At 45.4% G+C, this 24,134-nt stretch overlaps 2 protein-coding genes and 1 non-coding gene across 5 annotated transcripts; 1 reads left to right on the forward strand and 2 right to left on the reverse strand.

Moving 5' to 3' along the window:
• The first annotated feature begins 92 nt into the window (after positions 1-92).
• Positions 93-14,509, forward strand: DIS3L (DIS3 like exosome 3'-5' exoribonuclease). 3 transcript variants are annotated; one of them, XM_064388963.1, is made up of 18 exons: positions 1,329-1,413; positions 1,794-1,904; positions 2,958-3,111; positions 3,872-4,000; positions 4,556-4,691; positions 5,410-5,586; positions 6,499-6,577; positions 7,418-7,597; positions 8,140-8,309; positions 8,643-8,804; positions 9,472-9,719; positions 10,455-10,547; positions 11,066-11,599; positions 12,330-12,484; positions 12,571-12,749; positions 13,078-13,223; positions 13,752-13,926; positions 13,999-14,509. In XM_064388963.1, exons 3-18 carry the CDS (start codon positions 3,068-3,070, stop codon positions 14,308-14,310), a joined length of 2,919 nt encoding a protein of 972 aa, XP_064245033.1. In that variant the 5' UTR covers positions 1,329-1,413; positions 1,794-1,904; positions 2,958-3,067; the 3' UTR covers positions 14,311-14,509. The 3 variants fall into 3 exon arrangements, with proteins under 3 accessions (XP_064245031.1, XP_064245032.1, XP_064245033.1); XM_064388961.1 differs by lacking the exons at positions 1,329-1,413; positions 1,794-1,904 and adding an exon at positions 93-311; XM_064388962.1 differs by having other exon boundaries at positions 1,176-1,904.
• A 543-nt stretch (positions 14,510-15,052) lies between these two features.
• On the reverse strand, positions 15,053-21,409 carry TIPIN (TIMELESS interacting protein). The gene is made up of 8 exons (XM_064388965.1): positions 21,103-21,409; positions 20,591-20,750; positions 20,083-20,176; positions 19,783-19,858; positions 18,512-18,634; positions 17,903-17,966; positions 15,859-16,056; positions 15,053-15,567 (listed from the first exon to the last, which is right to left on the reverse strand). The coding sequence occupies exons 2-8, from the start codon at positions 20,721-20,723 to the stop codon at positions 15,416-15,418; spliced, it is 840 nt and encodes a 279-aa protein (XP_064245035.1). The 5' UTR covers positions 20,724-20,750; positions 21,103-21,409; the 3' UTR covers positions 15,053-15,415.
• On the reverse strand, positions 16,913-17,046 carry LOC135281140 (small Cajal body-specific RNA 14). The gene has a single exon (XR_010347893.1). It is a non-coding gene; the product is annotated as a small Cajal body-specific RNA 14 (non-coding RNA).
• Positions 21,410-24,134: the final 2,725 nt, after the last annotated feature.

Here is a 24,134-nt window from a genome sequence, read left to right on the forward strand (position 1 = left end):
TCAGCTGCCCGGTTCCGCCAGCCCGCCCCACCCGCTCTCTTCCCGCCCCTCGGCTGAGGCCGATCCCCGCGCTGTGACCCCGCGCTCCGCCCCGCGCAGGCGCCCCGGCAGTGGCGGCCCCGGTGCCGCCGGTCCCCGCCATTGCCGGCCGGTCCCCGCCGCCCCGATGCTCCGCACGGAGAAGGTGCTGCAGCTGCGGGGCCAGCAGGGCCGCGCCGTGCGGGTGGTGCGGGAGCACTACCTGCGCCCCGACGTGCCGTGCCGCAGCGCCCTGTGCCGCAGCGCCCAGTGCCGCGCCGCCTGCGCCCGCGGTGAGGCTCCGCCGTGAGGGGTCCGGGGGAGCCGGGGGTGCGCGCCCACAGAGCCGGGACCGCCCGCGGGCCGGGCTGGGGCGGTGGGGGCGTCCCCCGGGGCCGCGGGTGGCGGGGGACAGAGATGGGGGCAAAGTGATCCCTGGGCTGGGGTGATCCCTAAGGACACAGGGTGATCCTTGAGCTGGGGGATCCCTGAGGTCAGAGGGTGATGCTTTAGCTGGGGGGAATCCCTGGGCAAAGCTGACCCCTGAGCTAGAGTGATCCCTAAACTGGGGTGATCCCTGAGGACACAGGGTGATCCCTGAACTGGGGGGATCCCTGAGGACACAGGGTGATCCCTGAACTGGGAGATCCCTGCAGTCAGAGGGTGATCTTTGAGCTTGGGGGATCCCTGGGCAAAGCTGACCCCTGAGCTGGAGGAACCCCTGAGGACAGAGAATGATCCTCGGGCCAGGGTTATCCCTGATGGGGAAGGGGTGATCCCTGTCCTGGGGTGTCCGGATGGTGCTGAACAAATCACGGCTGTAGCAATAGTTTTCCTTTGAAGCAAGATTCCTGAGAAATCAACGAGGCGTAAGAGCGGAAGGAATCCAGGAGCTGATTGTTAGAGGGTTTAACTGTGAACAGTTTAGTGGCAGTGATAAAAGGCTAAAGGATTGTTCAATTTTTACATTTCTCTTGTTTTAAAAGATCCTTTAAAATGAATTAGTTTCTGCAGGGTGGTGGTTTATAGCATGAGTTAAATTCTGTACATACCTGTTAAGTATTACAATGGGGCCAAGCCATTATCTTGAAGCCATTGTAATTCTGCATCAGCAGCTATTCCTGTTCAGTAATTAAATGTAATTGCCTGTGTTATATCAGGGCATTTCAGACACGGGAAGGCTGCCAGGCTCTGATGTCTGCATTTGTTGTTGTTTTTACGTACTGTGCTGCTGTTATGTGCATCGTAGATCATCACCAGAGCTGTGGTTGATATTTCAGTTGGGTTGTTGTTGTTCAATAGCACAATTTATTTGATGCAGGAAACTGACTGGTAAATGGCAAACGTAATATCCAACCTGTTGAAATCGACCAAATGACTCGCCTGAAAGAAAAGGTTGAGAATTGTGACACTTTTTTTTTTTTTTTCCCTTTGGAACTATGATTGGCATAGATGTTTTCACTTTTGGTTTAGGTTGCAGTTGAGGACAGAATGTGTATTACTTAGATTATTATAGATTACTGCTATATAGGAGATCACGACTAGTGATAGTTACTGCTCCCTAAAATGATGCATTTAGTTGTGAATTCCTCAAGAATAAATTAAAGGCACATATCAGAAAAAACTCTAACCTTTCCTGCTGTGCCTAACTTCCCCTCTTTTGTACTTCAATGTAAATTGTTCTACAGGTGACTGTCAGGATATGTCCCTGTGTGATTATTCAGGGTAACCCAGATGTGAGGGAAATATTTGTTTTCCTTCCTGACTCTACACAGTGTGCTGAGCAAATCTGTTTCGTGGCCTGTGAGAGACTGCCTGCAGAAATCACATCAGCAGGTGCCTGTAAGGGTGAGCTGTGCCTGCCTGGGAGTCATTCTGTGGGTTAGGTAAGGATGGCTTCCTGTGGGCACAGCTCCTAAGTCTTCCAGTGACATTTCACTTCTAATGCTCTTCTGAATTATTAATAAATATTAGCTTTCTTGTATACCTGCTGCCATCATCCATTATAAGCCTTCAGTGTGAGATGAGACCAAATTACTGCGTGCACAGTTTTGCTGGCTGGATTCACACTTCTTGTGGTCACAGCTCAAAGATTGTCCCCTGTCAGTTTCTAAGGAATACATAAAAATAACCTGACTTGTCAATATCTATATTCTTTATTCAGTGTAATTAGCCTGCACTGTGGTGAGTTCAGTGTTTACAATAAATAGTAAATAGGTATTAAGAAAAAATACAGTGGAGATCCCCTCCCATCTGAAAGCTTTTGGGTAATCTTTGAAATACCAAAAACAATTAAATCTTGAATTTTGAGGTACTTTTTAAGATGTCATCTGTGACGTATTGTGTCTGATATTTTGATGGTATATTCCTAAGGGATGGGGTTTCTACAAAGAAAATTAACACTGATGGTTAATAATTTAGATTTAAAAACATGTTTTCTTTGCAATAGCAGTGGTTTTCAATACGTGCACCCTTACCTGTGCTCTTTTATGTGAAGAGCCTGCTGTAAATGATGTGTTTGAACAGAGAGGGCTGTGGGAGCAGGGTAAAGGAACTGCTCGTAATTCTACAGCCTTTAGACATTCCATGAGAAGATTTTCTGTGCCAGATGTATGGTCCCTTTTTCATATGGAAGCAGAGAAGAAAGAACTGTAACCTTCACTCTAACAGCCTTTTCATAATGCAAATGGATCTTTTTCACTCCTCTGGATAGAATTTACACACAAGTTTGGCATCAGTGGATGCAGAAGGGTTTTGTCACAAATTTATGGACTGTACCACAGAAGTAAACCATTAAATTCCATAATTTTGTTCATCAGAAAAATAAACATACCCATTTCAGTAGACATAACTCTAATTTTCATACATTGGGAAATATTTTCAAGAAACCAATACTGCAACTGAAAGTTTGAACCTTGAAACTCTGAATTATTTTCTAGATGGCAAATTGTTATCAGATGATGTCACACACTACGTTGTCCCCGACTGCAAGGTTGTTCAGGAGTACCTGGAGATTCTGGAGTTTCCAGAGCTGAAAGGAATTATTTTCATGCAAACAGCTTGTCAGGCTGTGCAACATCAGAAGGGACGCAGGTATTTATCCCATAAGAACTTATTTTATGTTTAGATTGAAGTAAAATTACTGATTTGTAAAATGTATAATTCATTTTTAGGCCTTTCAAGTATCTTGATGTAGTTTTACAGAAGGGGAAAGGACTGGGATCCTTTGTGATCCATGGATATGAATGCCTGGCACAGTTTTCACTTGATAGGAGCAATATGAAACCTGCAGCATTATTAACTAATCAAGTGGCTGGTGACAGGAATTCATTAGACTTTGCAGTAATGATCTATTATGTGCCCACAGCTAGATTATGGACAGGTTTTGGTTTGCTGTATTGATGCCTGAGAATTTGTCTTTGGGGAGCAATTAATATTATTGTGTGGTACTTATCTCACCAGACATTAACCTGGGTCTTGCCACAGCATTTCAGAGTAAAATTTGCTCTCAGGGCCTTCCCATATTTCTAAAGCACAAAGGCTTTTAAAGTAATAGAACTTGCCCCAAAAGTGACAGCAAAACAAGTTCCTGAACACTTAGGATGTTTTGTGGGGCTCAGTGGAAAACAAGTATGTTTAAAATCAGAAGCGTTCATGATGGAACTTAATAAAGTTTGCTTGCAGGTGATGGTTTAGGATTTATCATCAGTGGTGTAATTTAAGCAGTGCATTTTTCTGTGCATGACAGCAATTTTCCTGGAGTTTTTCAGCTGTATTTTCACATACAGAGTGGAGCTAAAATAGCATTATCAAAAGAAAGCACAAGAATATATTTATATTTTTTTCATTGCAGGCAGTACAACAAGTTACGGAATCTACTGAAGGATCCCCGTCACGACTGTACTGTGTTTGCTAATGAATTCCACCAGCACTGCTACCTGCCCAGGGAGAAGGGGGAATCCATGGAGAAGTGGCAGACCAGGTTTGTCTGAACCTCTGCAGTGTCACACTGTGCAGCATCCTGATTTTAGGAATGTGAGCATGCACCAGCTGCTGAGTCCATGCTCCTGCTCTGCTTAGCTCTGCAACAGTTCACAGGCACTGCAAGTCTGCATTGTGCAGATAAATTATTGTTAAAAAAGTATCAGCGTTGTTTTCTTAGGGAAATAGACAAAATTTAATTAAATGAAATGCAATAATGCTAAAGAAAAAGCTGGATCAGTTTAAAGTCACACCATAGCATCAGAGTCTTAGCACCTCCACTCTGATTTTTACAATCACTCAGAGGAACTTCATGTTATGTTGCAGCCAGGGCACAAGTGGATGTATTCAGAGGAAACATTCTATTCTCCTCTCTTCTTGTGGGGCTTAAGAATGGCCCAGGAACATTTTTGCAGAAAAACATTTCTGTAGCTTGGTGTATATCTCTCAAAAGTCTGAGTGTTAAATCAAAATCTCGTTTATACAAAGCCAGCAATATCTTGCAAGTAGCAAATGAGCTGTGCCAGAAGTCTTATTTCAAACTTTGCTTTTCTAGGAATATTTACAATGCAGCAGCCTGGTATCACAATCACTGCCTGGGTCAGATGCCAGTTGTTATGGTAACAGAAGATGAAGATGCTATCAGGCAGTACGGAAATGAAACAGAAGGAGTGTTTGTGATTTCCTTCAAGGTAACATGCCAGAAAAATAAAAGGTTTCCTTTATGGTGCATCAAAATCATGACTCAAGTACATTAAAGGTATTGCAAATCATGTCAGAGTTTACATTCAAGAAAACTGTGATGGTTACTCCTGTCTCCATTTATCAAAGCAAGCAAATATGTCACTTACGGGAATCTCAGAAAAAAAGCAGAGACCTGGAAAGATAAACAGCAGCTCTGAGGATAAAAGTCATCTTTCTTAGGAGACCTTTTCCTTTTTTTTTTTTTAAGGAATTTGCCATTGATGAGCAGTGACCAGTTCTCTCAGGCAGCTGCCTAAATCTGGAGAGCAAGCAGTCCATAAGCAGCTGTAGCCTAAATCTCCATTAACAATGTTCTTGCCTGGACTGCTGAGGATGCAGTGATGTCTGAGAAGATAATTCATTCTTCTTTTTCATCATCTCTGATACCACTGGTACACAGTGGGATCTGGGGATGGGATGTTCCTGTTCAGCTGTGAAAGGATGTTGAGTAAAAACTGCCCCAAACTGATTGACTTTTGTTGTATTTAGCAGTGGGTTAGGCTGAAGCTGGGACAGATCTGTGGGGTTTAGAGCAGACTCATCATTACCATTGTGTATTTGGGTACAGTGTGGGACAGATCCTGTCCATTTTGGCTTTCCAAATGCATTATTAAAGGGACAGAGATCTCAGAGTACTTTTCTGTTTATTTCTCTTTGTGCCTGCAGAATTACTTGGATAACTTCTGGCCTGACCTGAAGGCTGCCCATGAGCTCTTTGACTCCATAGTCCAAGCTCGGCGTGAACGGGAGAGCGAAAGCCAAGAGAACCACGGAAAAGAGTATCCTGAGCACCTACCTGTGGAAGTACTGGAGGCTGGGATCAAGTCTGGAAGATACCTGCAGGTATTTGTTGCATAGAGAACATACACAGAACAATGCAGTCTTGTGCTTGATCCCTTGAATTGCCTGAATTAAGAGTGATTAGAGAAAAAAGTATGGCTGTGCTGGGAAGAGGGAAAGAAAACAAAAAACAAGAGGATGGAAGGGATTAGGATTCTTAGAATTCTCAAAATATTTCCCCTACACTGTGTTGTGACATGTGGATATTTTTTTTAATTTTTTTTTTGTCTTGGAGAAGTTAAAGTAAGAATTGCCTATTGAGGATTTGAAATTTGCTCTGCATTTTTCTTCAGGTTGATATGTGATGTGATGAGAGACCAGGTGTGATTAGAAGCAGTGAGACCTCATTCTTAAATATAAACAGTGCTGCACAAAGGGAGCAGTTCTAACTTCATTTGCGCAGAGATTTCCCAGTCAATAAAATTAATTTACAGATTTATGGCTGTTCAGGGCCTTAATATGGATTGTTAGTAGACAAGTGTCTTTCTTTTAAAAATAATTTAAGGAATTAGAGGCAGTGATTTTTTCCTTTCTTGGCAATTTCAGCAGCAGCAGGAATAAAATATGAACAGAAAGACAAAGGTTTTTCTTTCTTGTTGAAGTAATACCAGATTCTCTGCTAAGACAGGCAGCAAAGGTAATCTTACACTGTCTGTGGTTGGAGTAAAATGTCATTGACCATCTTGCAAATAAATTCAACATTTAAAAGAATTTACTTTTCCAGAAGTGAATACTTAAAGCCCTGCACCTTCATTCCCCCACTGTAGAGAGAACAGCTGTGTTCAAAATAACCTATGGATCAATATAAACTAATTCATGTAAAAATAATTGTAACCCCCAAAACGTTATCCTTTAAAGCTGTCTATTTTTAGGGTGACTGTTTCATCCTTTGATTGGTTTGTTGGTCTCTTCCAGGGTGCCCTGAATGTCAATAAGCACCGAGCACAGCTGGAAGCTTTTGTTCGGCTTCAGGGGCTTGGCAGCAAAGACACAGGTGAGAAGTGTTCAGTTGTCACAGGAGATGAGGCACTGCAGTGCCTGTGTGGTTTTCATGGGCCAGAAAGGACTGAAGATTAACCAGAGGTGGAACTTGTGAGGGGAACTCCTTCCTCTTTCTTACTCCTTTGGCCAAATTCTGGCCTCTTGTCCTGTTTGCCTACCCCTCTCTGAAGCGAAATGCTGGTGCAAATTGTCCCTGTGCTTTGCTCTAACTTCAGGTGTCCACTCCTTTGACTGCAGTAAGAGTTTGCATAGATGTTGGCAGGATTTGGAAGCTTTGTGAACATAATTGGAAAATTGCCTTTTGGATCAAGCTGATCCAAAGAAATCCAGGATTGTCTCTCTGGCATGAGTTACTAATCAGCACCTTTGAAGGAACAGTCCATTGCCCTTGCACAGACACATTGCTCTCACTAATAACAACTTTCAAATGTTCCTGTTACAGACCCTGCAGTCAAACCAGTGCTCAATATACTCATTATTTTTGCAAAGCTTGTTTTATTCTGAATGCTCCCTAGAATCCTGTGGCAGTGGCTTTCACAATTTAACTGTGCTGTCTGTTTTTATAGCTGCTGCCTAACAACAATGAACTTATCCCAGCCTATGGTGCTTTTTATCCAAAAGTTCACTTACAGAATTCCTTAAAAGATTGTTAAAAAAAAAGAGGAAAAGGTTTTAATTTCCTTGAAATATTAATTTCTTGCCAGTAGTCCTTTTTGAAAGAAACATATTGGAAAAGTCATTTTCTATTATTTCAGCAGAATGCCGCCAAGAATTGAGGGATTTGAATTTTTTTAGCAGATTATAGTTCTGTTTCCTTTTATTTTAAATGCAGAACTTCAAAGTGACATCCTTATTTATGGGACCAAGGCTCGGAATCGTGCAATCCACGGGGATGTGGTTGTGGTTGAGCTGCTCCCTGTGCATGAATGGAAGGGAAGGACTGTTGCCCTCTGTGAAAATGAGACTGAGGACAAAGCACCTGCAGACACCACGGGTGACCCTATGCCCACAGGTAAGGAGAAGCATCCTTTTAATTCCCTGCTGATAAATAATGGGGAAAAAAGTGAAAAAGTATCCCTGTGTGACATGCTTGGGTACCATGGGAGCTTAGAGTCTGGTTTGAAATGATTACTCTGCAGCTGAGCTGCATCTTAGAAGCTTGTTGAGGTCAGAGCTAAAAGTTTCAAGAGGTTAATTCTCTTTTTGTAGCGAAATCATGTTTTGTTTTGCTCTTTACTATTAAAAATTCTCTGTTTTACTGGAATTGGCCACATTTCAGCAGCAGTGGGAATCTCTGAATAATTTATGTTGTGTATCAGTTGAAATCTATAGAATGAGTTAGTCTCCACATAAATAAAAGCTCATTAAAATCTGCCTGTGCCAACAGTAGATGACACACTTGTATTGTCTGCACACCATATGTTGTTGGCAGTTGTAACAGATTTGGGGACACATCAGTTGATTTTACAAAGCAGTGAATCTCCTGCACCTCCCACATATTTTGCATTCTTGGTTCTGTTTAATTCTTTAATGCACAATGTTCCTAATTTAAAGGTAAAGTAGTTGGAATCATCCAGAAGAACTGGAGGGATTATGTGGTCACTTTCCCCTCTAAAGAAGAGAGCCAGTCTCAGGGCAGAAATGCTCAGAAAGTCCTTGTAACACCTTGGGATTACCGAATTCCCAAAATCCGGATCAGCACTCAGCAGGCTGAAGCATTACAGGTAATTTAACTGAAGTGTTTCTCTGTCCTGTGTTCCTACAAAGCTGTGTGGGCGTTACAAGCTCTAATGATGTTTTCCTTGACAAAAACATGTTAAAACAAAGTCTGTGAGGATTCAATTTCTGCCTTGAAGGATTTTGTTCAATTCCTGTCAGAAACATTTTAGCTTCAGGTAACAAAGCTTGAGGTCTGAATTTGGGCCACAGTCCAGCTGCCCTGAGCACTTACATACCACTTGCTTTGGGTTTTTCTGCTAAATTTAAGGTCATGTTAGGGGTATAAATTGTACTTTTCAGGGGCACAGAGCTGTTCTAACAGAGCTGTCTCCCTGCAGGAGTACAGAGTTGTCGTGCGCATCGATTCCTGGGAGTCGACCTCCCTGTACCCGAACGGGCACTTTGTGAGAGTGCTGGGGAGGATTGGAGACCTCGAGGGGGAAATTGCAGCTATTCTGGTGGAGAACAGCATTTGTGCTGCCCCTTTCTCAGAAATCCAGGTTTGTCTCTCATCAGATCCAGTCTTTTCTGTTCATTTCCAGGGTCTTGTTTCTCCAAGAGAGGGACTCTCTTACAGCTCAACATCTTTGTTGCCAGTGGGTTTTTGAAAGCCCACTTTGGAAGCTGAAAATTTATAATTATTTTACTTTATTTTTCTGGAATCTCTTGGATCAGTGGTTCTATTGACACTACGATTTTCAAGTCAGTAGTGATTTTAAGATAATCCTTTTGCTGTGAGGAGAAGATTACAAACTCTTAATTAAAATTTGAGGTAGACTTTTAAGATTTTACAGTCTTTAGTATGTGGATATGCTGCTGATCCTAAAGGCCTCATCCTTCTGAAATCATTGTATTCAACTGGGAGAGGAACCAGCTTTCATGGATAACTATTTTGATTATACCTACAATTAATTGAAAGAAGAAGACTAAAAAACCAATATGTAGTGGTTATATTTGCCAGAGCTGCAGTATTACCACAGTAATAACATCGGTTACTGATATACATAGAATTCTTTTCAATTTTTTCCATCCTTTTATGTAAAGTATATGTAATGGACTTGTAAACTGAAACAAAAGAAGAATTTGAAAAACTAATTAAATCTAATTGTTGGCATCTTTTTGTAGAAAATACATAAATCTATGTTCATCAACAATATTTCTGTATAGATGAGTGAAATGCCAGTGAGTTCTCCAAAGAATCCATGGAAAGTGAGTCCAGAGGAGGCGAAAAAACGCCTTGACTTGAGAGATACCCACCTGATATTCAGCATTGACCCCAAGGGCTGCGAGGATGTGGATGATGCTCTCTCTGTCAGGGCTCTGCCCAACGGGAACCTCGAGCTGGGGGTGCACATTGCAGATGTGACTCACTTCGTGGCAGCAAATTCCTACACTGATGTTGAGGCCAGGGCAAGGTGAGTTATTTTCTGGAAATGAGAAAATTTATGGAGCTCAGAAGTTTGTGATGCTACCTTAAGGAAATTTTGGAAGGAAAGAAACATGCTTTCATCTTTCATGTCTTACTAAAGATTTCTTAAATTATTATTAGGTAACTAATGACATTCTGCTTTGATTTGGACACATTTTCCAGAAAACTATACAAGGTTATTTTCCCCTCATCATTCTTCTTTGCTTTATAGTCTAATGTAACATCTGTGACTTAAAGTACTTTTAAAAACCACTTGTTTGCATTCCAAGGGAGATGAACACCCACAAAATGGAATTAAGTCTTACATGAATTTAATTCCAGAGGTATTTGTCAGGCTTATGTTTTAATATTCAATCTTGTCTTTTAATGTGCAAATATTTCATTCTCTTTTTTCTTTTATTGCTGGTGTCTTGAACTTAAACTGCTGAATCACTTAATGAACTGTATTCTTCATAGATTCAAAGAAGTGTAACGTGTAGGCAGCAGAGATGTTTGATTAAGTCACCTCTTCTTCAGTGAGCAAATTTTGCCCAGTCCTGGTTCTGCCCTTAACAGCAGCTGAAATAGCAGGGAGGGCAAAATCAGGGTTGCACTGTACAAATAGCTATTTAAATAATTTGACTTTGTTCTGTGGGAACAACCTTTTGAAATCAGGCTGTGGAGCAATGTTTACAGTCCCAGGAGTCGTGGTGGGAAGGGCAGTAGCTGTGTTTTGTTCCAGGGCTACCACGTATTACCTGGCGGACCGGCGCTACGACATGCTGCCCCCCGTCCTCAGCGCCGACCTCTGCTCCCTCCTCAGCGGGGTGGACAGGTAAGGCTTGGGAATTGTTCTCAGCAGGGACACTTCTACAAGCCATTTTGCATTATTAATGGAAGAACTGTGTATGTTAAAAATTACCTTTCAGTTCTACCACAGGGTGAAATTTTATAGGCCAGTTTATATCGATTTACGGGCTCAGCTGGTTGCTGGCGTGAGGATATTTAGGGTACAGAGATGTTCATGTGGATGCATCTGACTAATTTTTAAAATGGGTAAAAATAACTACCACAGTGTAGCTGTGCTTTAACATAAAGGAGATCTTATACCTTAGGGGTACTCTGCTTCAGCAGATGAATTGAAGATTCTGCTGTGTAGCTCATTTCAGTTGTGATGCAGGAGACTGAAAGGCAAGCGCATTATTTAGTGGTGTTGCTGAGCACTGGTTTAACGAAGAAAAAGATGCTTCCACAACCAGAATTAAATCTATAAATTTCTAAGAGTTGAACGTGCTTGCAGTGGGAGTTTAGGTCTACAGAACTCTTCCAGAACATTGTGGTGTTGTCTTTAAGATACGCCGTGAGCGTCTTGTGGGAGCTGGAGAAGGAATCCTACGAGACGCTGAGGGTTCAGTACACCAAAACCCTGATCCGCTCTGCCTACAAGCTGGAGTACGAGACAGCCCAGGGACTGCTGGATGGGGACACGAGTGTCGAGGGGGATATCCTGGAACTGCAAGGCCTGGATGAAGGAACAAGGCAGAAGAAGCTGGCTGAGCTGGTTTGGGCCATATCCAAGCTCACCGACATAGCGCGGCACGTCCGGGCTAAGCGGGACCGCTGCGGCGCGCTGGAGCTGGAGGGGATCGAGATCCGAGTGCAGCTGGATGACAAACGGAATATCCACGACCTCATCCCCAAGCAGCCGCTGGAAGTGCACGAGACCGTGGCGGAATGCATGATCCTGGCCAACCACTGGGTGGCGAAGAGGATTTCCGAGGATTTTCCCCACCAAGCTCTGCTGCGGCAGCACCCTCCACCACGCCAGGAATTCTTCGCTGAGCTTCGGGAGTGTGCCAGTGCCAAAGGCTTCTCAATAGACACACGGTAGCTTTTATTACTAAAGTTTTCTAATTAAAGTTAAACAATTAACTGTTTGGCCATGGTTAAACAATTCCAGCTCTCAGTATCAATGTTAAGAGACACTACATAGAGTTTTATCAGAGCCTTTCTGATGATGTTCTGACCAGGAGAAGCTGCCTGCATTCTTCTGGCTGTACTGCAAATGGCAGTGGCTGAATAATTTTAGACATACCCAGACAAAACATTTGTTCAGTCACTGTGCAGTGGTCAAGCTCTGCAGTGGCCTGGTTTGCCCTGTATTTCCTGGGTAAGAGAGTACTGGTTTAAATGAGGTGAATTCCGTGCAATGAAGTAATTTTAAATGACTTTAAATTATTCAGAATTACTTGGGCACAATAACATGAGAAGGCCATGGTGAAGGGCATCAGTAGAGCCTCTGTGACCTGGGTGTCACCTTGTCCCATTTGTGCTGGACACAAAGGTTTGGACCAGCTCACTCTTGTACTGCACAGAATGGAGTTTGCTCCAGTCCCTGGTTCTCCAGGTTGCAGCAGACAACTAGGTGAAAACTGGGATTTTTCTAAACATTTTCTTAGAGCAGACCAGTTATTAAACTGCACTGAAAGTGTCAATATCACTTTGCTTACCACTTTTGTATGAATAACTACTAAGTGGGTTTTATGCTCTTGTTAACTGTGAGCCATTATAACCAGGGATGGTGTAATTTTCTTTGGAATTAACACCTTTTTGCCAGGTCTAACAAGGCTCTGGCCGAGTCTCTGGACAGAGCAAACGACCCCTCGGACCCCATTGTGAACAAGCTGCTGCGCTCCATGGCCACCCACGCCATGTCCAACGCCCTGTACTTCTCAACTGGCTCTTGTCCCGAGGAGCAGTTTCACCATTATGGTACCTGGTCACTTCCCTGCCTTTCCTGTGATTGCTGAACTGCTGGGGGAGGCTTTGACTGCTCATTCTGTTTCTGTCTCTTGCAGGGCTGGCCCTGGAGAAGTACACTCACTTCACTTCTCCCATCAGGAGATACGCTGACATCGTTGTGCACAGGCTCCTGATGGCAGCGACCCTGAGGGAAACCACGGGGGACGTGAAGGATAACATCATCAGCAACAAGGATCTGGAGGAACTGTGCAGACACATCAATAACAGGAACCGGGTAAGGGCGTCCTCCTGGGAGTCTCCATGGTGCCCTAGGGAATGGGATACCAGTCCTGACTGTGGCTTTTGGCAATTAAGAATATCACTTCACTTTTATTTGTAGTGCTTTGGGGTTTTTTTAAATATCAGTTTTCTTCTGAGGGTGGTAGTAAAAGTGTTCATACTTCACTTGTACTGCACGTAGGATTTTGTTTTAGATGTCATTTTTTCTTTGGGACAGGTAAGAGAGCAAATAATGGGAAAAAGCAGCTGTGGAAATCAAAGCCAGAGATGCTTGTTGGAATACTTACACAGGTTTTTGTCTGTGTGTGTGGGGGTGCTTGCAGGCAGCCCAGCGTGCTCAGAAGCAGTCCACAGAGCTCTTCCAGTGCATGTACTTCCGCGACAGGAGCGCCGAGAGCGACGAGCGCTGCGTGGCCGACGGGGTCATCTACTCCATCCGCACCAACGGCGTGCTCGTCTTCGTGCCACGGTGAGCCGGGGCTGGGGGGACACCTGCTGCTGCTGGAATGCTGGCAGGGCACAGCCTGGCACAGCTCACTTCATCTGCCATCTCCAGCATTCCACGGGGTTGGCTCAAGAGCCTGCCCAGCCAGAAGAGGCTGCTGCCTTACACAGAACCCAGGGCAAACACGCTGCTGCTCTTCAAGGAGGTTTTTTTTAAAATGGAGAACTGTCTTCTCACTGTCTGTCTGGAAAAACCTGTAAAGCTGCTCTTCTCCCATCACTGATCCATTCCAGGCCCCACCCTGCACTAAGATAATGGATCACTGACTATTTCACTTTTGCTTCGCTGCTCTCAAAACACTTCAGTCACTGTCTCCATGCTGTTTTCACATCTGGGTTTCCTTAACAACACCTATCCTGTTCCTGAGGCAAGATTATCAGGCTGCCCTGTCTGCCCCTTCTTGTTGCTTTTCTACAATCCCAGCCAGCCTGCAGGTTTTGAAACTGAGAGACTTGAAAATGGCTAGAACAGCTTCTGTCTGCTCTTTTGTAGGTATGGAATCAAAGGTGCAGCCTACATGAAAAACAAAGAGGGCTTAGTCATCTCCTGTCAAGGGGCTGGGAGCTGCCAGTGGAAGCCTGGATCCCTCCATCGCTCTCAGCATAAAATCACCTCCACTACAACAACTGGAGACTCGATGACCTTGAGCCTTTTTGATCACATCACAGTGAGTATCTCATGCGAGGGGAGGAAAAGGAGATAGCAGCATTAGAAATCTGAGCACAGTGTTGCTCTGCAGGTGGGAATCCTTGTGCAGAGCTCCCGCTGCCACGCCGAAACCATCAGGCTGGAGATCCTCAGGAACGCGCCGCACCACAGCGCGGACACCGCGGCTGCCCAGAGCAGCTTCCAGGCCGTGAAGGCCGACCTGGTCAAAGAGGTCAGCCAGTCTGCAGAGGAGGCCCAGCGTGCCCAGGAGAGAGCCAGGCTGGAAGCGATGGACGAGGAGTCCCGCGAGTTCTGCCAGACCAAGGGGCCCAGCCTGTACCAGCTGCTGGAGGAGATCCGGGAGCTGGCACTGCTGGATGTGACAGGGGACAGCGGGACGTGAGCCGGGACCTGCCGCCAGCAGTTCACTGTGCACGAGTGCTTGGGGGATCCTTAAAAAAGCAGCTTATTTAAATATTCAAGAGTCCTTGCAATAAGAAGCTAAATGTCTATTTTAAATGAGAATTATTTTTATCTGATTATGAGTATGGATGAGTTATGAAAATATTTTATACCTGATAAAGCTCATGTTTCAGACTAAATACAGTGTGCTGTGAATTCTTTTAAAAATCATTCAAAAAATTACTTTGCTCATATTGTCTATAAATTATTAAAACCTAATTTTTACTTCCTTCTCCCTACGAGGATATAAAAAGCAAATTCCTTCATAAAGTAACAACTGTTGCCCTGAGAGTAGTGGCTCAATTCAGTGTGCAGAAATTCAGTACTTTTTACCCCTTTATTAGAAGGGGTGATTCCTCTTCAGAAACAGAAAACTGTTGTGTAAGGAAAAACAGGACTGTTGTGTAAGGAAAAGCAGGACTCTGTCTAAGAGGAGGATGAAGCAGAGGCTCAAGCAGAGCAGGATGAGAAGGAAGGTCTCATTCCCTGAGGGGAGGTGCTTGTCTGGGGAGAGATGTCTGACCCAAGGGATGGGGAAGTGTGGGAGCCCTGGCCTTGTAGTGGCCTCATACCAGAATTTCAGGTTTGATTTCTGAAATTTAATAGCTTCCATTTAATATGAAAAATATATAAGTAATGGATAAGCAGTTAAAAAAAAATCCAGTACCCCTGTTAAAGACCTGTTAAAAAACCCCAAACACACCTTTAATAGCAACTTAATACATCAACATCCCAGTTCATTTGGTTTAACATAAATTATAAACTATATTCAAAGTAGGTCCAAAAAGTCATAAACCTTTCCTAGAAAACATTTTGGGAGGTGGAAAAGATGGCTCAAGTGCAGCTGAAGAACTTTGTTCTGTTTCCTGGTGTACGGAGCTGCTCCCCTGCAGCTTCCAGGGAAGAGTTCTGTCCTTCAGTGATGCCGTGGGAGAGACTTCCCTGAAGCCTCTGGAGTGCCCAGAGCCAGCAACATTTCAGTACAATGACAGCACTTAAAGCAGGGGGGTCCTTTGGTCAAGAAAGGCATTCATGGTGTTGGGGAGCTACTGCTCTTCCCAGGCACATCCCAATTCATCATCTCCACCTTCTGTGGGAGCATCCTTGGCTGCAGGAACCTGAGTGTCTTCAGTAAGCTCAGGGGGATCCTGAGCAGCTGGGCTGTCAAACTCCTCTGCTGAGTAACTGTTGGGGAGCTCTGTTGAGAAAAAAAAAGCAAAAGCATGAGCAGACAGCATTGCTGTGTTTAACTGCTGCTTCCATCACCAGAATCCCAGGCTGTGGCAAAGGCAGCTCAGAGATAAGAGGCTGAGTTGCATTTCACCAGACAAAGCTGTCACAGCTCGGTACAACCACCGGGGAGTTCAGCTACAGGAAAACTTAAAACGTGGGAGCTGCACACTGCAGCACTTACAAGGAAAACCATCGGGGCCGTGAGCCAGCAGCTCAGGCCCCTGGCCCCCCGTTCCCAGAGAAATCAGGTGCTTACCCTGGTGCTGGGACTGGCTGAGGCCCTGCAGCCGCGCCTGCCGCCGCTCCAGGGCCAGCTGCCGGTTCTTCGCCATCCGCTCCTGCTGCTCCTGCGTCAGGCTCGGCCCAGCCAGGGCACTCTGCTCTCCTGCACTGCCACACTGGGAATGTGCAGCTTCTGCATCTTCTGCATCCAGCCCATTGCTCTGCCCTTCTCCTGGTTAAAAAGGAGGGGGGCAGAATCAACACTTTAAACCCACAGAGATCCACAACACATCAGTCAAGAGAATATTCTGAAAGCATTTCTGTGTTCTACATTTTGTATTGACAGCTGAAACTCACCCCATAATTTAATTTTAATGGGAAATTTTCTGCCTAGGCCCACATCCCCAGTATTCAAAGGGCGCACACAACAAGCGCTCAGAGCTCACACACACAACAATCAATGCCTGAGTGCAGAAGCACAGCTCTGTGTACTGAGTTAGCAACAGCAGCTGTGCTTGAAGGCTCAAAAGGGACAGGAAATCCAGGCAATCCTTAGGGCCAGGTCATTTTCCTCCCAACACTGATAATAAAACACTGTCCTTTAGAAAGTGGCAGGAGTCCTACAGGAATTCCAACCTTTCAAGGCAGGCTGTGGGGCAGTAATTGAAGGTGTCCCTTAATTACTGTCAAAGGGGGTGGAACAGGATGGGTTTTAAGGTCCCTTCCCACCCAAACAAATCCAGGATTCTGTGAACCAGAAGTTTGAACACATACATTGAGTACTCAGTTCTGAATTCAGTGTGCTCTATTACAGAGACATTCACTCATCTGCCAGCACTGAAACATGCAAAGTGGAGGCAGTTCAGCTAGACAACTTCACCCACCCAGAGAGCAGCAGAGCACCCAAGGCCTCTGCACCGCTTCAAGCCTAGGAATAGGAACACGAGCTGACAAAAAGGCTGGGTTGTTAAGACAACACCCCAGCCTGAGGTTTTATTTCACACCTGTGAGATGCCTGCTCCCCGAGGGCTGCAGCAGGGCCCTCAGGCCCAGCGCTGAGGAGCAGCCCAGCTCCCAGCAGGCGGGGCAGTGTGTGGAACCATCGCACAGAACGATCCCCTGGCTCTGCGGACGCTGTCGGCAGGAACCACTCGTGTTGCTGTCCGGGGCTCCTCTGGCCGCAGTGCAGCTCTGGCACTGCAGCAGCAGTGAAGGCAGCCACGTGGCACAGCTGCCCCAGGGCACCCCAAAGCCCAGGCCAGCTCTTTCTACTCATCAACTCGTCCACAACACCATTCCCAAGCACTGCCTGGGCTGGAGGCTGAGGTTCCGTGGAGACAAATGGGACAATGGGCAGGTAATGCACTCAAGAGACTGACAGCAGACATGCAAAACCCTGCACAGGTCCTTAGGAATGACAATGGAATTCCCTCCTTTCTGCTGCTAAAGTTTCTTACAAACTACCACGTGAACTCTACTTCCTCTTTAATTGAGAAACTGCTTATGTCTAATTTCTGTCTGACTGGAAGAGACTCTTGACTTACATCCTCAGTAAGTGCTGGGTTTTGATGCTGGCAGAGGGAATTCTCCCAGAGCTGTGTGCAGCTCTGACAGACACAAGTGTCCCCAGCATGAGCAGGCACCCTGCCTGTGAGGGACACCAGCCCCTGACTGCACTGCAACCCCCCACAGAATAACCAGCATGACTTTGTGATTCCTGCTGTAAGAGGATCCAGGAGCTCTCCAGACTGCACTCATGTGAGAGTGCAACACAAACCTGTGTGCTCAATAATTGCAGTTTTAGGAGTTTGTTTTGAAGAATATTTCTAACTATGCTGGTTAATATCGATTTTTCCATTTCCTTTCAGCAGACCTTGCAATTTTATTTATTTTTACACAGTATCTGCAAGTATCAGTTCAGTTGTGTCATCATAAGACTCACAGAAGCCTGGTTTGAAAGCAGAGATCTCTCAATTTCTTCTACACTAGAAAAGCCTATCATTCACTTCTGGTCAGTAGGAAGGGAAATAAATAATCTTAAGCACTGAAGAACTGAACAAATAGCAGACAGAGCCTACCTTCATTACTTTTGAAGTCTTCATGTAAAATAGGAAGATCCAGTCTAATCCTCTTGAGGCAGGTCTGCAGGTGGGACAGTGAAAGACTGATGTTTCATCTGCAGCAAGGTTTTATGTTCAACTTTGGGAGCAGGGGAAAACCACAGCAATTTTACACTTTATTACTCTGAAAAAATACTCCCACTTCATGGCCATTTGACACACAGACCTTCAGTGCTGTGATCATCTTCCAGTCCTCCATCTACCACCCAGCCAGGTGAAGCTGAATTCTTTATCAGTCTTCTTTTGCAGGTTCAAACATTAAAAATCAACCAAACCAAACCCAAACCCCCAGCCAGTTCCAGCTGGTTAAGCAACTTGCTGTGGTTAAATATGTCCTGAAAATGCTGAAGCCAATTCTCTGGAGGATTATTTCATATAAAGAAATGTTGTATCTAAATATAAACATAAATAGCAGACAAAGCTCAAAATTGAGGTAAATTTATTTAAATAACATTATGCTTCTCAGCAGTATGCACAACCTAAGTCTTTTGCTGCATAATTGATCCCCTAAACCTACTTCTTGCACTATTCCAAACACCATGAAGAGGAGCTGACAGAAATACATACCTGAACTTCCTTTTTGTTTCCCAAAGACTCCACTACATCAACAAAATCCTCAAACTGCAGCTGTGGGAAGAGCCTGTGAGCCCAGTGCTCCATGTGGTGTATCAGTGTCTTCAGGTCCTCTGCCTGCAGCAGGAAAGACAACACCCAGCTGCTAAAGCTGACAGGGAAATGGGACAGCAATTCCTGAACACAGGCAGCATCTGCAGCCTGCCAGTCCCTGCAAAATGTCAGCAGCACCAATGTGAGGGTAACCTTCCTTCCCCCTCCCACCATCCAGTGTCAGTGGAAGCTCAGCTGTGAGAACAGCACTGACACAAGCTCAGGGGAACATCTGCAGGCCCTGAAGCGTTGTCCTAAACAACCAGGCCTGAACTCAGGCTGAAATAAATCCACAGGGGCACAGCTGGCATTGATCCTGATGTTGAGAATGAAGATACATCAAATTAAGCTGATCTAGGAAAGGTTTTTGCACCTTTCAGCACTGCTGCCCAGCTCCTTTGTGCTCCAGGGGCAATGAGAACACAAACCAGAGGTGCATGGGTGTCCTTGCCACTGTGCCAGGGGAATAATGGACTTGTTTGGGTTGGAAAAGTCCTTGAAGAGCACCGAGTTCAGCCACTCCCCCAGCACTGCCAAGGCCACCCCTAAAACATGTCCCCAAGTGTCACATCTGAATGTCTCAAATCCCTCTGGGAACAATGGCTCCACAGCACAGGCTGCCCAGGGCTGGACAACACTCCTGGTGAAGAAATTTCCCCAAATCACCAACCCAAACCTCCCCTGGCACAACCTGAGGCTGTTTCCTCTTGGTTGTTACCTGGGAGAAGAGACTGACCCTCCCCTGTCTCCAACCAACTCTGCAATATATAAAGGAAAAGAGGCTCTGCATGTTGAAGTGCACCCAAAACAATCAGAAAGCATTTGAGCAAAGAGAAAGCAGGAGTTTCTCTAAAAGCTATGTCACACTTAAAAAAAAAAAAAACCTTGGAATTCAAAACCCTGCTTGTGTGGATGATACAAGAGTCACAGATGGGATATTCTGCTTTTAGAGTTGAGGAAAAAGAATGTTATGACCAAAATATGGATTTTATTAAAGCATTTCATGTTTGTTTTAAAGTTTGCAGCTCCAGAGGCCATCAGGGCCTGTCAGGCACTGCTGGGAAGGCTTACTAACTAGAGTTCTGGCCATGCTCCCCACATCAGATGGGCAGCACTCCAGCAAAACTACATTCACCTCCCAGGACACAAAACCAAAGCTCACCAGCTCTCACCTCGTGCCCTCTGCCCTTGAACTTGACGTTGTCAAACATGTGTCTCAGAGCTGGGAGCCCTCTTTCTGAAATTAACCTGGGAACAGGAAAGGGGAGAGTTACTTGAAACTCACTTCCTTCTTTCAATTAAAGTTAAAAAAACCAAAGAAAAAACTCTCACACTGCTTGACACAGCCTAAAGCTTGGATTCTTTCTGTTGATTATAAAGAACTCACACCAGTTTTAGAGGTACCTTAATCATCTTCTCCCACAGCCCTACACCAAAGTCAGCACACAAAGAAATATTCTGTATAAAGTTACCTCTGGGCATCTAATCTAGGCCTTGGTCTTTTTACTGCCTTCTGTGTGGTCACAGCAGAATCCTTGGTTTGGGACTGCTGGTTTCCATCTGGATCTGGGGAAGAAAACAGCATCATTAAGTATTCAAAGCAACTGCTGTACATTTTAAGTTTTTATTTGTATTTCTGATAAGTGCATTGAGAGGGTTTCCAACACTTATCTCTTCTAAAAGCCAAGTCATAAAGAGTAACTTCCAAAAGTCATAAAGAGTACCTAGAGATCATTGCTGCATAATTATTTGTAGCAACATTTTGTCAGAAGAGCTTCAGTTTTATAAGGATTCCTTTGTGCACATTATTTTCATGGAATCTACAAAAAAAAACTTCTCCCACAAGCAGGAAAGCATCGTGTGATTAACAACTTAAATTTACAGTTTGTTTTCTGCCTGTTTTTATGCACTGAAGTCCACCACCACTGATTTCGACGGCACAGCACTAAAAGGGGATTTTTAGGGGTGCCGGGTGCTCACCTCCATTAGCCTGAGCCCATTCCGGATCGTCCCTTCCTGGAGAGGCAGGAGGTGGCAGAGGTGGGAATGTTTCATCTTCTGTGTTCTCATAATCAGGAAGATCGAACAAGTTGTTCTCTAAAGGATCTAGCATTGCCACAAAGAAGCCTCTTTTCCCCTCCTGCAGAAAACAACAAAAGCATTTAAAGAGAAGCAGCGAGGCTGCCACAGAAGCGGATAAACGTCAATTATATACAATATTTACAGCTTTTTCAAGAAAAGATTTGCCTATAAGATCATCACACAAATTAAACAGCAGATACCACACACAGGATAACACAACGAAGCCTCGCTGAGCCGAATAAAACAAGGATTTGTGATGTTCCAACTCGCCGAAGTTACTTGGGAGTGGCAGGAATTAACCAAAATTAGCCGATTCCTGCCCACAGCGCTGATCCGTGGAGCCGCGGGGCACTCGCATCCCCGAGCGAAGCCTTGGGGGTGGAGTGGCCATTCCCACATGCACAGCTCACCCTGGGAACGCGGTCTGCAGGAGGAATCCCCTTCTCCGGCTCCCCCGGCCGAGCCGAGCCGAGCCCGGGCGGAGCGGGCCGGGCTGAGGCGGCGGGAACGGCTCCGGTTCTGTGCTTCGGGAGCGCTCTCTCTCGAGGCGCCGGGCTGAGGCGGCGCCAGGAACGGCTCTGTGGCTCTGTTTCTCTCTCTGTTGCTCTGTTTCTCTCTCTATTTCTCTGTTTCTCTCTCTGTTTCTCCGTGTCAGGAGCGCTCTCCGCAGCGGGGCCGCGCTGAGGGGCCGCGGCCGCCCTCACGCGCGCCGGGTCCCGCGAGAGCCGCCAGTCTCGCGAGCTCCCGCCGGCGGCGGCTCGGGGGTTTTGGCGCCAAAAGGCGGAGGGCGGGGCGAGGCGGCTGAGGCGATCCCGATCCCGGTCCCGATCCCGATCCCGAGCCCGATCCCGGTCCCGAGCCCGGTCCCGATCCCGGTCCCGATCCCGATCCCGATCCCGATCCCGATCCCGATCCCGGTCCCGATCCCGGGAACGCTCGGGGTGGGAAAGGACGGTACAGATCGTCTCATTCTCACTGTAACCCCTGTGAAAAACGCCCAGCCACTTGTTTTTGAAATTTTAAAAGGTTAATAGTAATAAAATGGTTATAAAAATAGTAATATAATTAGAATAATAAAATTTGAACATTTGAGGTTAGGATAATATGAGACAATAAAAACAAAGAGATAAGGACGTCCGGGTACCTTTTTCTGGGCAACACAAGCCCGAAAAAGGACCCCCGTTAACAGAGGATTAACCCTTAAAAACAATTGCCTGTTGCATATTCATACATCTCATACATGATGCATAAATTCCATTCAAACACAGGATTCCGTCTGGTCAATGTCAACTTCTTCCTCTCAATCCTCATGCCGTCTTCCTGTCTGAGCGAGGTGGGAAGAAGTTAGTTTTCTGCTGATAAGGGAGCAATAAATTCCCTTTCTCTGAAAGATTTAGGTGTCCTGTGGCTCCTATCTGGTGCGAGTCCTTTCTGAAACAAATATCTTGCATAGCATAGTTTCTATTTTAACATTATGTTATAACCTAAAACTATATTTAGTACACTACTTGAGAAAATTAATATAGCATAACTTTCTAGCATAATACAATATTCATTTTAGTACTTGCGAAAAGCCAATCATAAAAACCACATTTTTCACACCCCCCTTGCTCTCGGCAGGCACCTTCCACTATCCCGGCTTTCTGCAAGCCTGTCCAACCTGGCTTTGGACACTCAGGGATGGAAGAGCTGTTCTGGGCAACCTGGCTGCTCCAGCATCACAAGGAGGAATTTCATCCCAATATCCCAGAATTTCATCCCAATATCCCAGAATTTCATCCCAATATCCCAGAATTTCATCCCAATATCCCAGAATTTCAACCCAATATCCCAGAATTTAATCCCAATATCCCATCTAAACCTACTCCGTCAGTTTGAAGCCATTGCCCTGTCCTGTCTCTCCAGATCCTTGTAAATTGTCCCTCTCCATCCTTCCTAAGGTCCCCTCCTGAGCTGGAAGGGCACAGGGCACCCAAAGCTCCTCCAGGCTGAACAACCCCAGCTCTCCCAGCCTTTCCCCACAGAGATGTGCTCCATCCCCTCCATCATCCTGGTGCCTCCTCTGGACTCTGCCCTTCCTGAGATGTCCCACCCACCAGCACCTCCAGCCGCCTGTAGAGTCACCTTGTCAGGGAAAACGTGCAGGGGATTAGTGTTTAATTTGAAATATCCAGTGTTGCAAAGCCCCACGATGAGTCACCTCCAGGAATGGGATTGAAAATTGCTGAGCTCCTGTCACTTCACAGAATAACAGAATCCCTGAGGTTGGAAAAACCCTCCACAGAATCACAGAATCACAGAATTTCTAGGTTGGAAGAGACCTTTAAGATCATAGAGTCCAACCCACGTTCTAGCACCTCAACTAGATCATGGCACCATCGAGTCCAACCTGTGACCGATCCCCGCCTTGTCCCCAGCCCAGAGCCCTGAGTGCCACCTCCAGGAATTCCTGGGACACTCCAGGGATGGGCACTCCAGACCTCCCTGGGCAGCCCTTTCCAAGGCCTGAGCCCTTTCCATGGGGAAATTCCTCCTCCTGTGCAGCCTGGTGCAGCTCGGGACGATGTCCTCCTCCTGTCCCCGTTCCCAGCCCGACCCCCCTGCTGTCAGGAGCTGTGCAGAACCACAGGGTCACCCTGAGCTCCTTTGCTCCAGGCTGAGCCCTTCCCAGCTCCCCCAGCCTCTCGTGGGGCTCCAGCCCCTTCCCAGCTCCGTTCCCTGCCCTGGTGTCTTGGTTTGAACACACAGCTGTCTGCTAAGGAAGGCAGGAGCCTCTCTTGAAATGGAAAATGCAAACCCCCTCCCTTCGAATTATTATAATTTGGAAATTAAGGGGCAAAGATATGGGAGTAGGAATAACAGTTCTTTCTTAGGGAAAATAAAAATAAAAATGCAGTAATGCAAAACAACACTGCCCTGCTCCCAGGCCAGGGATTCCCACCCTGGCTCAGCCCAGCCAGCCATCCTGAGATGTTCTCCAGACAAAGCCTGCTGGGAATTGACAACTGAACAGTTTGCAGTTGTCCAGGCTGCAATGAATATGCTGAGGCCTCAGAGGTTTGGCAGCTGTGCCCATAAAATGCCATGTAAGGATTTGGGCTGCAGGGACAACAGGAGAGGCTCCAGGCTCCTGTCTCCAAAGCAGTTGGAGCTGTGAATTGTTCTCATGTTTTTACAGCTCAATCCACAGAAGTGTATCTGACTTAAATTATGGTCTCTTTGTTTAAACAAACTATATAAATTAATGTAAAATATGAATCCATTAAAGGAATTGGTTTTCCCTTATTTCTCTATAAATTCAAATATAAATTCAAATTTGACATACAATGTTCCTGATAATTTAATGTGTTCCTTCTAGTACAACAAAATCAATTGCAGTTACTTTCTGGTTAAAATTCTTTTAACAGTTAATGTTTAAAATGTGAATTCACAATTGCTGCAA

This window comes from Passer domesticus, chromosome 14 (genome assembly GCF_036417665.1).
Source record: "Passer domesticus isolate bPasDom1 chromosome 14, bPasDom1.hap1, whole genome shotgun sequence".
Taxonomy (NCBI): domain Eukaryota; kingdom Metazoa; phylum Chordata; class Aves; order Passeriformes; family Passeridae; genus Passer; species Passer domesticus.

Coding starts and splice junctions, on each gene's coding strand:
- TIPIN (XM_064388965.1), bottom strand. CDS start 20,723: ATGCTAGATCCTTTAGAGAACAACTTGTTCGATCTTCCTGATTATGAG. Junction 18,635..19,782: donor TCAAGGGCAGAGGGCACGAG/GTGAGAGCTGGT, acceptor TTCCTGCTGCAG/GCAGAGGACCTGAAGACACT. Junction 15,568..15,858: donor CAGCCAGTCCCAGCACCAGG/GTAAGCACCTGA, acceptor TTTTCTCAACAG/AGCTCCCCAACAGTTACTCA.
- DIS3L (XM_064388961.1), top strand. CDS start 167: ATGCTCCGCACGGAGAAGGTGCTGCAGCTGCGGGGCCAGCAGGGCCGC. Junction 6,578..7,417: donor GCTTGGCAGCAAAGACACAG/GTGAGAAGTGTT, acceptor TTTTAAATGCAG/AACTTCAAAGTGACATCCTT. Junction 7,598..8,139: donor GGGTGACCCTATGCCCACAG/GTAAGGAGAAGC, acceptor CCTAATTTAAAG/GTAAAGTAGTTGGAATCATC.